Source organism: Anastrepha obliqua, unplaced genomic scaffold (genome assembly GCF_027943255.1).
Source record: "Anastrepha obliqua isolate idAnaObli1 unplaced genomic scaffold, idAnaObli1_1.0 ptg000020l, whole genome shotgun sequence".
Taxonomy (NCBI): domain Eukaryota; kingdom Metazoa; phylum Arthropoda; class Insecta; order Diptera; family Tephritidae; genus Anastrepha; species Anastrepha obliqua.
The window spans coordinates 178,122-192,198 of NW_026562182.1; the positions used below are offsets into that span (position 1 = coordinate 178,122).

The 14,077-nt window shown below is 35.5% G+C and overlaps 1 protein-coding gene across 1 annotated transcript in view; it reads right to left on the bottom strand.

Annotated features, from left to right (window-relative positions):
- LOC129251446 (uncharacterized) overlaps positions 1 to 14,077 on the bottom strand; it is a 111,635-nt gene that overhangs the window by 63,703 nt on the left and 33,855 nt on the right. The window contains exons 4-5 of the mRNA XM_054890795.1: positions 11,453 to 11,598; positions 11,298 to 11,379 (exon numbers count right to left, since the gene is read on the bottom strand). Of these exons, the coding sequence (XP_054746770.1) occupies positions 11,298 to 11,379; positions 11,453 to 11,598 (228 nt within the window). The remainder of the gene's footprint in view (positions 1 to 11,297; positions 11,380 to 11,452; positions 11,599 to 14,077) is intronic.

The following is a 14,077-nucleotide window of genomic DNA, read 5'->3' on the forward strand; positions in this document are numbered from 1 at the left end:
GTGCATGTAATTCTGAAAAATTCAGTAGGCGGATACAATTCATTTTTTGCTTTTTGAATAAGTGTGTAGCAGGGAAAATTTTTTTTACATGTGTTCCTTATAACTTCGTACTGAGCACTTGTTAGATTAGCATCAATCATCATTTTCAATGCTTGCATTGGTGATAAAGAGTGGATTTCTTTTTTCCTAGTGTTTGAAAATGCCTTTTTGTATTTTGTCGCACGTATCGGAGAGTTTTGAATGTCTTTTAATACTTTAGAAGCATCTCTCTTTCCACTTTTGATTAACTTTACTGAAGCAGCATGCATAATCAAGTTTTTGTCCTTTACTGTAGATCTGAGTTCTGCAGTTTGCGTCTTTTAGATCTTTCACCTGAGTCACTGAAATGTTTCTGAGGAAGGCCACATCGTTTCGGTATTGCTGCAACAGTTAATTCAAAACCTCCTTCCCACCAAGACTTGTACTTTGATACGAAAACATCTTCTTTTTTATGTACTTGTAGCCACTTTTTCTTGATTTGTGATTTAAAATGTGAAAAATTGTGCTTAAGAGCTGATATCTGTTCATCAGAGTATTTTTCACTTGACAAAAGCTCCTGTTGTAAAGAGTTTAATTTTTCATCCAAATTTGGTAAATTTTGAGCTTGCATGCGGTCGAATAGGTATTTTCGAGTCACAATTCGAACCCCTGAAGTGCCTTGAGAACCTTAAACAAACCAAAAAGTAACAAGTATAGAAAACGCTTTTAAAAAAAACTGTTCCATGAAACTTTTGAAATTCCACAATTAATTAATCTGCGGTTTTCTGCGGCTAATTCTACTTTATTCTACATCTCAAAGCATATGTACACAATCTGAAAAAAAAATTCAAGCTTGGACGGACTTGGAAGTATAACTTTCAGCTTAACAAATAAAAAAAATATGTGTAAAAAATGCACTATTTCTCCTTGTACGGAATTCAATAAATTACGTTATTAATGAACAAAATCTATAAAATATTTATTAAATTTGGAAAAAACATACCTGAAGCTTCAATTTCCATCATTAAAACGAGACATATAACTTTAAACAAGTTAACTTTACTTTTTTGAAGATTTGTTGCTTGCCGAACGCCGAGCGAGATATGTGTAGTGTGATAAGCAATGAACTTTTGACTGCCAATACGGCGGTGGCGCACGCGACGTAAAAGCGCGAGAGGGGGTGGAGTGAATACTCCATTGTGTTATCTTTCTATTTTATTCATTATTAAAATCAATTAATGCATTTCACAAAATTGACTTTTGGCCGCTTAGATTATCAAAATACCGGTATGTGCGGCGGATGATGAATGACCTTCCATTCGAGCTCTTTGAGTGCCGCTTTGACGACTTGCGCAACATGGGGTCCAGCGTTGTCGTAAAGGAGTATGGTTTGACCACGTCCATCAGGTCTTTTCAGTCGAAAGACTGACTGCTCATTCACGCTAGCTGAGCAATGTAGAGCTCCTTGTTGACCGAGGCATTCTTTTCGAGCATTTCCCAGTGTACCATGCCCTCCCAGCCCCTCCAAAGACATATCATGATTCCCTTTGGATGGAGACCCAGCTTGAATCTCGGCTTTGGCGTATCTCTTGGAGCCACCCACTCCTTTCTTTGCTTCATATTGATGTATAGGCACCATTTCTCATCTCCCGTGACAATTCGGTACAAAAAGCGCTGTTTATGATCGCGTGTTGTTCGAGGGCAGGCGAGATGCTGAGAAGCTATTTGAAGGGGACTTTCTTTGTTTTTTCGTTGAGCTTGTGAGGCACCCAGGCTCCCAGTTTTTCGGTAAATCCCATTGAATAAAGGTGATTGAGGATCGTTCTAAGATCGCAGTTCACTGTTTCTGCCAATTCACGTCTGGTTTGGCGAACGTTCTCCTTCAAAAGTGAAAGAATTCATAAGGCCATCCCCTACGGGACGTTTCATCGACGTCAAAGTCGCCATTTTTCAACTTTGCAAACAATTTTAGTGCTGTAGACTCGCCTATGACACCTTTTCCATACACGTCGCAAATATCCCGGGATTCGGCAGCTCTCGTAAATGGTGTCAAAAATGTCAATTTTTGCCTGGGTATTGCATTTCTGAGCCGCAAAACTAATAAACAATTAAATAACTCAAAAATACTATTAACATAGTTTTGTAGAGCAGAAAGAGTTCTATCGAATGAATAATTATCCTTTGCCAAATAGCAAACAAATCGTTGTAAAATTAAAAGAAAATACAAAAACGCTATGAACTTATTTCCCAACCCAATATATAAATTCACATATATGTATGTACATATGTCAATTATGTTCAGTTTGAGTGGATTTTTTCTCAGTGTGTCTTCAGGTATGAATGGTTAGGGAGTTATGACTTAATACAAAGTTGATCGTCCTCAACCGAAAGTGCAGTGTGCTGAATGTCAAGAGTTCTTTCACCTTGATTGTGTTGGTTTACTACAGGCAGATGTTGATTTCTTGCTCTCATCTGATAAACCGTATCTCTGCAAGACCTGCTCTGCTGATAGACGCTCTTCCATTAGGTGTCAAACTTTATCAGTACTTTCGGCCGAAACAAATAATAAAAATCATGATGATACAAATGTGCACCATAATAAGCAACAAATTACATTGCTTGTTGTTGTTAAAGAACTAGCTGCGCTTAGAACGGAAAACAGTCGCATACTATCTGCTGTAAATGCTCTGCGTGAAGAAAAAAAACAAACAATGCAAAAATCAGACGATCTTCTTGCAGAAATTCGCTCATTGCATTCTAAGCTTGAAGCAAAAGATGTCGCTCTCTTAACACTAACAGCTGAGGTAAAAAATCTCAAAAGCATTGTTGCTAACTCTGCTAGCGTTCTCGGTAGTGTCCGCCTACTGACCATGAAAACAATGCGCCGAACTCTGCTGCTACGTCTAAGCCTGCGTCGCAAACATCTGCTTTGCTTGGTTCTGCCGTCGCTAAGGAAAAGAAAGCTAAGACTACACCTAAGACGGCTGCTGCTACTATTACTGCACCTGCAAAAGTTACCTTTGCTTCTGTTGCTGCTTCATCTCAGGTCTCTGCGACTTCTGTTTTAAATGCTGCTACTGAATCTGTGCCCGCAATACGACAGACATCCCAGTGGGAAATGGTAACAAACAGTAGGAGAAGGAAATTTAATAAGCCTATTGTGATTGGTTCCAATACCAATAATGAGCTACAAGTGGTCCCAATATTTAAATGGCTACACTTGTCATCATTCTCGCCCAATGTCAAAGAAACTGATATTTTGACTTATGTGTCGAAGCATGCTGAAATTGAAACTAAGTCTTTGGTATGCTACAAACTTGTTAAAAAAGATACAGAATTAAATACACTTAGAAAAATCAATTTTAAATTGGGAGTATCAGAATGCTCTTTTGAAAAGGTGCTCAATGCGGACATATGGCCAGAGAGTGTAAAAATCCGACCTTTTCATTTTTTTCAAAAAAACGATTCACCAACGCATCTGCAATAAAAAATTGTGCTCTCAATAATGGCCAAAAAAATTTAAAACTGTACTTTCAAAATGTTTCTGGATTGAGAACTAAATCTAATCAACTTTTAGCGTTTAGTTCGCACATGGACTATGATATTTTTGTTCTCATCGAGACATGGTTAAATGAGAACTTTTTCGATAACGAGTTTTTTGATCCAAATTTATACCATGTCTATCGTAAAGACCGTGATGTCGAGAAAACTGGTCTCTCCAGAGGTGGAGGGGTTTTAATAGCTGTTCAACGGAAGTATAGCTCATCACTAGTATCTCTGAAAATCAATGATACACTCCTGGATCAGCTGTGTGTCTCTGTGCATGGTGTTTCAAATATATTGATTTGTGCGTCATATATTCCTCCGTCAAGTATTGTTTCACTGTATAAAGCACATGTGGATAATGTTTTAGCTCTAACTTCAAATAACGGCAACTTTTGTGTTCTTGGGGACTTCAATCTGAGTAATATTGAATGGTATAGTTTAGATGATAGTACTGCATTATGTCCAAACAATGTTAGTAGTATATCTGAAATTTATTTGATTGATAATTTTTTAAGTTTTGGACTGGTTCAGATAAATAATTTCTCAAATAGTCTTTCACGAATTCTCGATCTCATTTTCATTAATGACAACATAAATTTTTCTTTATTAGAATGTGTAGACCCTCTGTCTACTCCTGGTCTGCATCATGTACCACTTGTCCTTCATATAGAATTCTATGAGTTTAATGATTTTTATTTTGAGAATGTGACTACCAATTTTTGTTTTAAAAACTTTGATTTTAATACAATTAATTCAGCAGTTGAAACTATAGATTGGGATTCTTTATTTACTGGCGTTGAAGTTGCCAATTGTTATGATATTTTCAAGCATAATATAAATGATATCTGTAAAAATAATATACCAGTGATAAAGAGGACTAGTTATAGAGTACCGTGGCATACCAGTGAACTGAGAAAACTAAAAAATTTGAGAAATAAATATTTTAAAAAGTTTAAGTTTTCTCATTCCATCACAGATAAAGATAAATATCTACATTTCTCTAGAGAACTTAAATCTTTGGATAGGGACTTAAAGCGAAATTATATTCTCAAGTTCGAATCGGACATTAAATCAAATCCTAGGTCCTTCTGGCGTTATGTTAGATCTAGGAAATCTTGCTCAAGTATTCCTTCGGTTGTCTTCTATAACGAAACTCAAGCACATACTTCTACAGATGCAGCCAATCTTTTCGCAGATTTTTTTTGTTCAAATTTTCAAGTAGACTCTGATTTAATTGATGAGTTTCATTCTTGCATGAATTCCTCAATCAATATTGGCTCGTTAACTTTTACGCTTTCTGATATCGAAGATGGAATTCGGCAACTCAAAACATCAACAAAATCTGATGTAGATGGGCTATCTTCGTATCTTCTTAAAAACTGCTCTGCAATTGCCTATCCAATTTTGTTAATGTTTAACAAATCCCTTGATCGAGGAGAATTCATAGATGCCTGGAAAGTAACAACCATTAATCCAGTATTCAAAAGTGGAAATAAAAACAATATTGCTAATTATAGACCAATTGCCAAACTATCCACGGTTTCAAAATTATTTGAATTAATAGTGAAAGATAAAATCTATTTCGTAGTTAGTCGTTATATTTCAGTAGACCAACACGTCTTCATGAAAGGTAGATCTACTGTTTCAAATCTTGCTGTGTTCTCTGAATATTGTATATCATCGTTTAAAAAAAAACTCAAGTTGATGCTGTTTACACAGACTTTTCAAAAGCATTTGATAAGGTTAATCACAGGGTTTTAATTTCCAAATTGAGTGCTATAGGATTCCATTCCACTCTTTTAAAATGGATTAAATCCTATCTCTCCTCTCGGAAATGTGTTGTTAATGTTGATGGTGTGTCATCTATTTCTTTTATTGCGTCCTCTGGTGTACCTCAGGGAAGTATACTGGGTCCCCTACTTTTTATACTTTTTATTAATGACATTTCTAGTTGTTTTAATAACGCAAATTTTCTCTTGTATGCCGATGATTTAAAGATATACTCGAGGATTGCAAGTACAGTGGACTCTTTAAACCTTCAATCTGATCTAGATAACGTTGATTCTTGGTGTAAAAGAAATAAGTTAGATTTAAATATAAGCAAGTGTTTTTATATTTCTTATTCTAAATCTTGTTCTCTTATACCCACTTCCTACCACATTTGTGGTTCTAGCTTATCTCATCGAAGTGAAATAACTGATCTTGGTGTGGTATTTGATTCTAAATTCTCTTTTCAAAAACATTTAAATCACACTATTTCAAAGTCTTATTCCGTACTTGCGTTTATTCGACGTTTTAGTTCAGACTTTGTTGATCCATATACTCTAAAGTTGTTGTATACGTCTCTGGTGCGTTCCAAGTTGGAATATGCCGTCTTTATTTGGAGACCATATTATGCTTGTCATATTAGTAGGCTTGAACGTGTCCAGAAAGCTTTTGTGCGATATGCATTGCGTTCTTTAAATTTCACTGATCCAATTCCATCCTATAAAAGTCGGTGCTTGCTTATAAATCTAAAATCACTAGATATTAGAAGGACTATTCTCTCCATTACTTTCCTCTTCGATTTGATAAATGGGGTTATTGACTCCCCATCGCTACTCGAGAAAATCAATTTCAATATTCCTCAGCGAAGTCTACGGAATCATGATTTTTTCTGGTTAGGGATGGAAAGAGCTAATTATGCTTCCAATGCTCCGATTTCTAGAACTCTGGGTGATTTTAATTCGCTTTCAAATCATACTGGCCTGGATTTCTGTTCCACAAAGAATCACTTCAAATTGGTTCTAAATGAATTGTTGAATTAAATTCTTAGTATTAATCTAATCTTCTTCTGTAAATTATAAAAAATGTATTCTTTTCCTTTCACTCATTACTATTGAAACTAATTAATTATAAGTTTAATTTTACTTTGATTAATTTATTCAGCATAAATCTGTTTTCATAGTCTGTAAGAAATATTGTATTTTTAGACTATTAATCAATTAAATAAATAAATAAATAAATAAATAATATGCACACATGCAAGAAATTGCAAGATGCCTATACTGATGACGACCACCGCAAACGAACTATGGAATACGATTTGAGGCATGCACCTGGAATGTCCGGTACCTTAATGGGGAAAGTACATCTGCCCGGCTGGTTGATATCCTCGAGAGAGTAAAGATTGACATCACTGCCATCCAAGAGATGCGATGGACGGGAAAAGACAAGAAAAGCGTAGGACCTTGTGACATCTACTAGAGCTGCCATGTTAAGGAGCGCAAATTCGGTGTTGGCTTTGTTGTGGGAGAGAGACTTCGTCGCCAAGTATTGTCGTTCACTCCGGTGGACGAGCTCCTCGCAATAATCCGCATCAAAGAGCAACTTTTTAACATATCGCTAATATGCGCCCACGACCCGATGGAAGAGAAGGACGAAGCGACCAAAAATTCTTTCTATGAGCGCTTGGAACGTTCCTATGAGCACTGGGCCCGCCACGACATGAAAATCGTGCTTGGCGACTTCAACGCCAGGGTACGCAAGGACTGAATTTAGCCTGCTCAACGAAATATCCGGAAGCCAGAAGATTCACCACTCGACTCTCACTCCTGCTCTCAGAGAGTACTGCCCAACAAACCGGCATGCACGAACAATGGAGCAGCATTTCTCGTTCTCTACGTACCGCCGCCGAAGAGGAAATCGGATTCCGGCGAGCCCGAAAAAACAGTTCGTACGGCGAGGAATGTCATGCTGCAGCAGAAAGAAAGGATGCCGCTTATAAAGCCACGCTGCGATCGGGCGCAACGCGAGTCATGTGGGATCGCTACAGAGAGCTAAAAAAGGAAGAGAGACGTATTATCCGAAAGAAAAAACGAGAGGCCGGAGCTTGAGATGCTGGCCAATAGGAACAACGCCCGAAAATTCTAACAGAATGTTCGTCGGCTTACAGAAGGTTTCAAGAGCGGGGCGTTTTCCTGTAAGAACAAAGGCGGCGATCTAGTGACTGACATACAAAGCAATCTTAAATTACGGAGGGAACATTTCTCGAATCTGTTAAACAGTGATAGCTCCGCATGTCACAGAGAATGTGAATGTTCCGATACTTCAATGGTGGAAGGAAGAATTATCGTTGCGCTACCCGACCATGACAAGGTGAGAATAGCGATAACGCGGCTAACGAACAACGAAGCCGCGGGCGCTAACGGACTGCAGGCTGAACTATTCAAACATGACGGCGAGGAGTTGGTAAGGTGCATGCATCAGCTCCTACCTCCTCCTTGATACCAAACGGGGTTTCAGACAGGGTGACTCGCTGTCGTGTGACTTCCTTAACCTAATGTTGGAGAGGATCGTTTGAGCCACAGAACTTAATCGCTCAGGCACAATTTTTTATAAGAGCGTACAATTGTTGGCGTATGCATCGGCCTGGGCAACCGCGCTGTTAGTTCTGCCTTTTCCAAATTGGATAAAGAGGCAACACAAATGGGTCTGGTGTTGAACGAGGGCAAAACGAGGTACCTCCTGTCTTCAAACAAACAGTCGGCGCACTTGCGTATCGTCACCCAAGTCACTGTTGACAGTTAGAATTTCGAAGTTGTAAAAGGCTTCGTATATTTAGGAACCAGCATTAACACCTATAATAATGTCAACCTGGAAATCCAACGTAGAATCTCTCTTGCCAACAAGTGCTACTTTGGACTAAGTAGGCAAATGAGTAGTAAAGTCCTCTCTCGACGAACTAAACCGACACTCCACAAGGCTCTCATCATGCCCGTCCTAACGTATGGCGCAGAAGCGTGGGCGATGACAACATCCGATGAAGCGACGCTTGGAGTGTTTGAGAGAAAGATTCTGCGTACGATTTTTGGACCTTTGCACGTTGGCAACGGCAAATATCGCTCCGACTCTAATAGTATTTGATGCGGTTTGCGTTGGAGAGATGAGGTGGAGAAGGACTTGGCTTCACTTGGTGTGTCCAACTGGAGCCGATGAGCACGAGAAAGAAACGACTGCCGCGCTTTGTTAAAGCCAAAATCGCGTAAGCGGTTATCGCGCCAATTAAGAAGAAGAAGATAAAAATGTCCCCCATTGTATTTTCCATAGAACTGCTGAAAACATTATCTTTGTATATCTTGTATATAAAACAAGAATCATATAGTCTTCTATGCCGAAAAATATAACGATAAATTTGGTTTGCATTTTCAACAAGAAAAACTAATCGAAAATCTACCGGTAAGAAAGTTTATGTAAAAATAACTATATATATAACATATGTATATGTATTAGTCACATAAAGATGTAAAATTTTGCAGCGAAATAGAATAGCGTTGCAGTTTCTTGGATTTGATGCTGAATGCTCACGGCGCATGGTTTTTGTGCAACAGGCAGTTATCAAAGAACAGTGGGAAAGCCACGTCAGTTCGAAATGAGCTAATCTTCCATAACTCGTTCTCTTTCCACAAGAAGCCAACGTAAATCATAATGGCAATATTTAAATAAACTTACAAATAGTAAGTCGTAAAATTTGCACGAATTCAATTTATATACTTATCCCGGATTTTCTTACAAGTGTGTGACCCAAGGCTTAAAATTTTAAACATTAATGTGGCATTTCTCGGTGCACGCCATAATGTGTATATTTGGAGCTCCTCCGCCGTCCGCCGAGCTATAAAACGAACATACGATCGAAAAAATCGGAGTGCATATTTAAGAGGTGAATATATTTCCTAACATTTAAGTTAAACAACAAAATTCTAATTAATTAAATTATCAATAAACTATAGTAGACTCAGGTATCCCTTTTGGAACCACGGTTGATAACACTATAAAATCAAAGGGAAGGCACTCCGCAATTATTATACAATGAGGCGTTATGTAAAGCTCGAAATGGTATTGAACGGCTTCCTGAAGTTATAAAATCTACATGGCGATGCCTTTCTTAAAAAAAAAAAATACACTTTTTGAAATATTGAATTTCGAAAAAATTTCGATTTTTTTTTGTTTCTTGCAAAATAAAAAATCTTCAACTACTCTTTTGCAATTGTTTCTACATGAAATCGCTCATGCAAGTAATGACGATCATTCTGAACACATAATCATTAAAATCGATTCCTTTTTGACTAAGTTATGAGCATTTAAAAAAAAAAATCTTATATAATTAAAAAAAAATCGATTTTGAGGCGAAAAACAAAATTGCCGATAAATCGTGAAAAAAATTTTTTTCGGGTGAACAAAAAAATACGTGTCTCATTATTTTGACCAGAGAACAACATATTTGAGTTACATCGAAATCGAAGAACATGTCTCGAATAGCCCTTTTGAATTGAAATGGAAAGAATCTATATAAGAAATTTTTTTTTTTAATTGCTCATAACTTAATCAAAAATAAACCGGTTTGAATGATTCTGGCTTTAAAATGATAGTCATTACTTGCATGAGCGACTTCATGTAGAAACAGCTGCAAAAAGTAGTTGAAGATTTTTTATTTTGCAAAAAACAGAAAGTGCGAAACAGGTTTTTTACTCAAAAATTCATTACTCAAAAACAACTCATTTTAGCTACTGGGCATTCAGCTCAATTGAAGTTTGAGGTGTTCTCTTGATTTGGAAAAAGTTAAAAAAAACGAAATACACTTTTTGAAATATTGAATTTTGAAAAAATTTCGGTTTTTTGTTTTTTGCAAAATAAAAAATGTTCACCTACTTTTTTGCAATTGTTTCTACATGAAATCGCTCGTGCAAGTAATGACGATCATTTTGAACCCAGAATTATTAAAATCGGTTCATTTTCGACCAATTGTGAGCATTTAAAAAAAAAAATGTTCTTATATAATTAAAAAAAATCGATTTTGAGCCGAAAAACAAAATTGCCGATAAATCTTGAAAAAAAATTTTTTCGGGCAAACAAAAAAGTACGAGTCTCATTATTTTGACCAGAGAGCAACATATTTTAGTTACATCGAAATCGAAGAACCTGACCCGAATAGCCCGGTTGAATTAAAATGGAAAGCACCTATATTTAATACGCTGAACTATAGCGATGACTTCGTAAGCCTAGAACTTCTTCTTATTGAGTGCCTCCTAATTCCAAAACGGCTTTTGTAGCCATTGTGTTTCTCCATTAGATTTTAAGACTGGCCATAACGATCTCCATATCAAAAGACCAGTGAATGAGGGAGAAGTCACTGTTTACTAACACCACTGTTGACATTTTAGCGAAGAATTCCTGATCCCTTTCAATCTGGATGATGATGGCAGTGAACCAACCCACTTTAACTAGTTTTTGCCGATGCCCTTTTTAAATGATCTTCCACAAGTGCTTATATATTATATAGGTAAGCATGGAGTTTACGTATAGAACCAGATATTCGATAAATGGTTGCCTCGTTACATTTGTCCGTTCTGCCAAAATTTTCTATTACATTTTATCGCGATAACTAAAATCTTTCTGTTCAGGCTTTGTAATTGCCATACACAATTTCTGTTAAGAAACTACAATGAAAATCTAACTGTGTGGAATCTCATAACCTTGATGGCCACCCAAAACATTGTGACAAAACTGTCACAATTTCTGTTCGGGTAACTAACTCTGTATCGCTCAAACTTTAATGTTTAAACGAGAACGCTGTCCGACTGATTTAAAAAAATGGAATGGAATGGATGATCTTAAGAAAATATTTTTGTTAAAATTTCTTTAAGTAATCAGACCACAGTAATTGTGTATTAACAATTTTTCCCCCATTTACTTACCACAAAACGATTGACTTGACACCGTGGTCTTCTTTGCGTATTATGTGTGGAGTTCTTCATATTTTCGAACCGTTCGCGTATACTACATATATGTTTTTGGTTTAATATTAGTAACGAAATATAGACATGGTAATTTTTGGTGAGGTAAAACTTACGCTTTTGTACTTTCAATGTTCGAGTGGTCTAATACTTCGGTGGTATAGATATCGACACGCCCTTCTTTCATCTCCTTTTCTCTTTCGGTAGCTTCCCACTTTTCGAATTTTTCTCGTAATTGCTTAGCGCGCGCTGCTGCTTGTGCCTATTAAAAACGTGCATATGCATATGTATGTATACATATGTACTTAAAACGTGTATAAAGTATGCATAAGTACTATATATACAGTGCTGTGAAAAACAAAATCAGCAAATTTGGTTAAATCATACTTTTTTTATACGAATTACACTACATACGTTAAAGTAATTTTAATGATTAAATACTAAATTATTAAATATCTTTGGTTTGAATGTATGTCATAAAAAAGAACTTAGAATTGCAAAGTCGATTTCAAAGTGTGCAAAAAAAAGCAAGAAATCTTTTAAATAGTAAGCCTTTAAATATTTAGTAATTTTATATCTATTCCTGAGGCATATTTTTTTGTTAATATCCGTTTTCTGCTCTCATACGGGTCCAAAATCAATAAATAAGATATTTTTTTAGAGTTAGAGATGAGTCGTGTTTGACAATTTTTATGTTAATAGGATGATTATATTTAGTTGTACTTTCTTAAAACAAAATGTTAAAAATAGACGATTGTGAGCTCAAAAAAAGGAAATAGGTATTGTGACACTATTGTGAGTGTCAAATTGCATTGCTGACAACTAAATTGTGCGCATGCGCAAAAGAGTTGAAACATAGTGCTTTTATTTATTTGTAATTTTCTTAATGCCTATATATAATATTAACCCCAAATTCATGTTTCTGTTCAATAAGTTTGCTATATTGCATAAGAAAAGTATCCGGCATTTTTTATATTAAAAATGAAAACAGTACATGCGTACATAATAAAAAAGATTGATTTAAGGTTAAAAAATAGATCAATAAACAGCCAAGAGACTCGAAAAATAAAACATAAACATAAGCACTATAGTTATTTTATCAAGCGTCAGCCACACAATATCGACCTTACCAAGATTGCTAATTCACAGTAGTTTAAATCAAGTAGATACATTTTGTTATTTGTATAAAATAAACTAATTTTTCCAATAAGCTGTACAGAAGCAGATGGAGTTGCATAATTTGCACGACATATACATATATATATACATATATATATAAAATTGGCGCGTACACCCTTTGTGGGTGTTTGGCCGAGCTCCTCTTCCTGTTTGTGGTGTACGTCTTGATGTTGTTCCACAAAATATATACATATGTAAAAACTTCTAAATTGAGATGTCTGTCCGAGTTTTAAAAAAGATATATTGTATAAAGTGAGATCTGGTGATTGCACAGATTTATTTAATTATGATTTTTTGAATTAGCCGAAGTAGCAGGAGGTGATACCATATTGTAGCTTTGAAATATAGCGTAGTAAACCATTTTTGGAGGAAGCGTAGAACCAAACTCTTTGAGGTGGTAGAAATGGCGAATGGTACAAAGGAAGTAGTGTTTTAACGTATAAATATAATATATTCAGACCAAGTCAAACGATTGTCACCCAGGTACTTGATATATTCAATAACCTCAACCTGTCAATCTGGAAGCAATTCTTACTGAATTTGACGTTGCAAGGGAAAGACACTTTTGAGACATTCAAAAGTAGCTCGAAGTATTATTCAAAATGCAAAAGCAGTTGATTTGTCTTTCAAACTGTTTTGTTCTGGGTTATCGAACCATATCTGCGTACACATTTTTATTAATATCAATAGAATCAGTTGATTTGTAATGCCCAGAAGAAGAATCTTGAATGCATTCACTGAGAGACAAAGAAGTCAAGAAGAAAATAAAGACATGAAATATAAGAAAGTATTGTGATTTATCAAATTGCATTTAGATTACCATTATCAGTAAAATAAATAATAAGCTCTAGCGTGAACTCTAGTAACATAATGGAACGGCATTTCCAGGTGGCGGAAATAGCTCAGGTTCTCGTTTATCATTCTGTATTTAGAATATCCTTATTCGTTTTTTTTTTTTTGAAAACGGCCTTTCTCTTTTTCAAAAGACAGATCCATGCTAAAAAGTCATCATGCAGTTCCGTTGATCAAGGTAACTAACCATATTAACATTAAATTACGGTACCCGTCATTTTGGCTGATTTTCGTTGAATTCTATAAAAGATTCTGCAAGTATTATTTTAAATACCTACATATTGCTTTTTAATAATAAATTTTGTTGTTTTGCAGTAAATACATGAGCAAACAAGTTTGAAACCAACAAGTTTTGAAACGAAATAACTTCAATACATTGCTTAATGTCCATCTTGCCAAATTGGGTTTTGTAAGAAAAATAGGTCTAACTATATTTGCATTAAATGTAATAAATGTGTATGTGAACGGTGTAGTACACCCAAGATAGAGTACACATGTAAAACATGCACTGAAGACAACAATAAATAAAAATCTTTAACTTCTTAAATAATATATTGTATAAATATAATATATAAAAATATAATATATATAATAATATACTCGTATATATATAATAATAAAATAAGTAATTAACACATAAAAATAGCGTCATTAAGACGGACTTTAGTAAAGAATAGTATACGGTCAATGTCCGCAAATCTAGTGTTAAA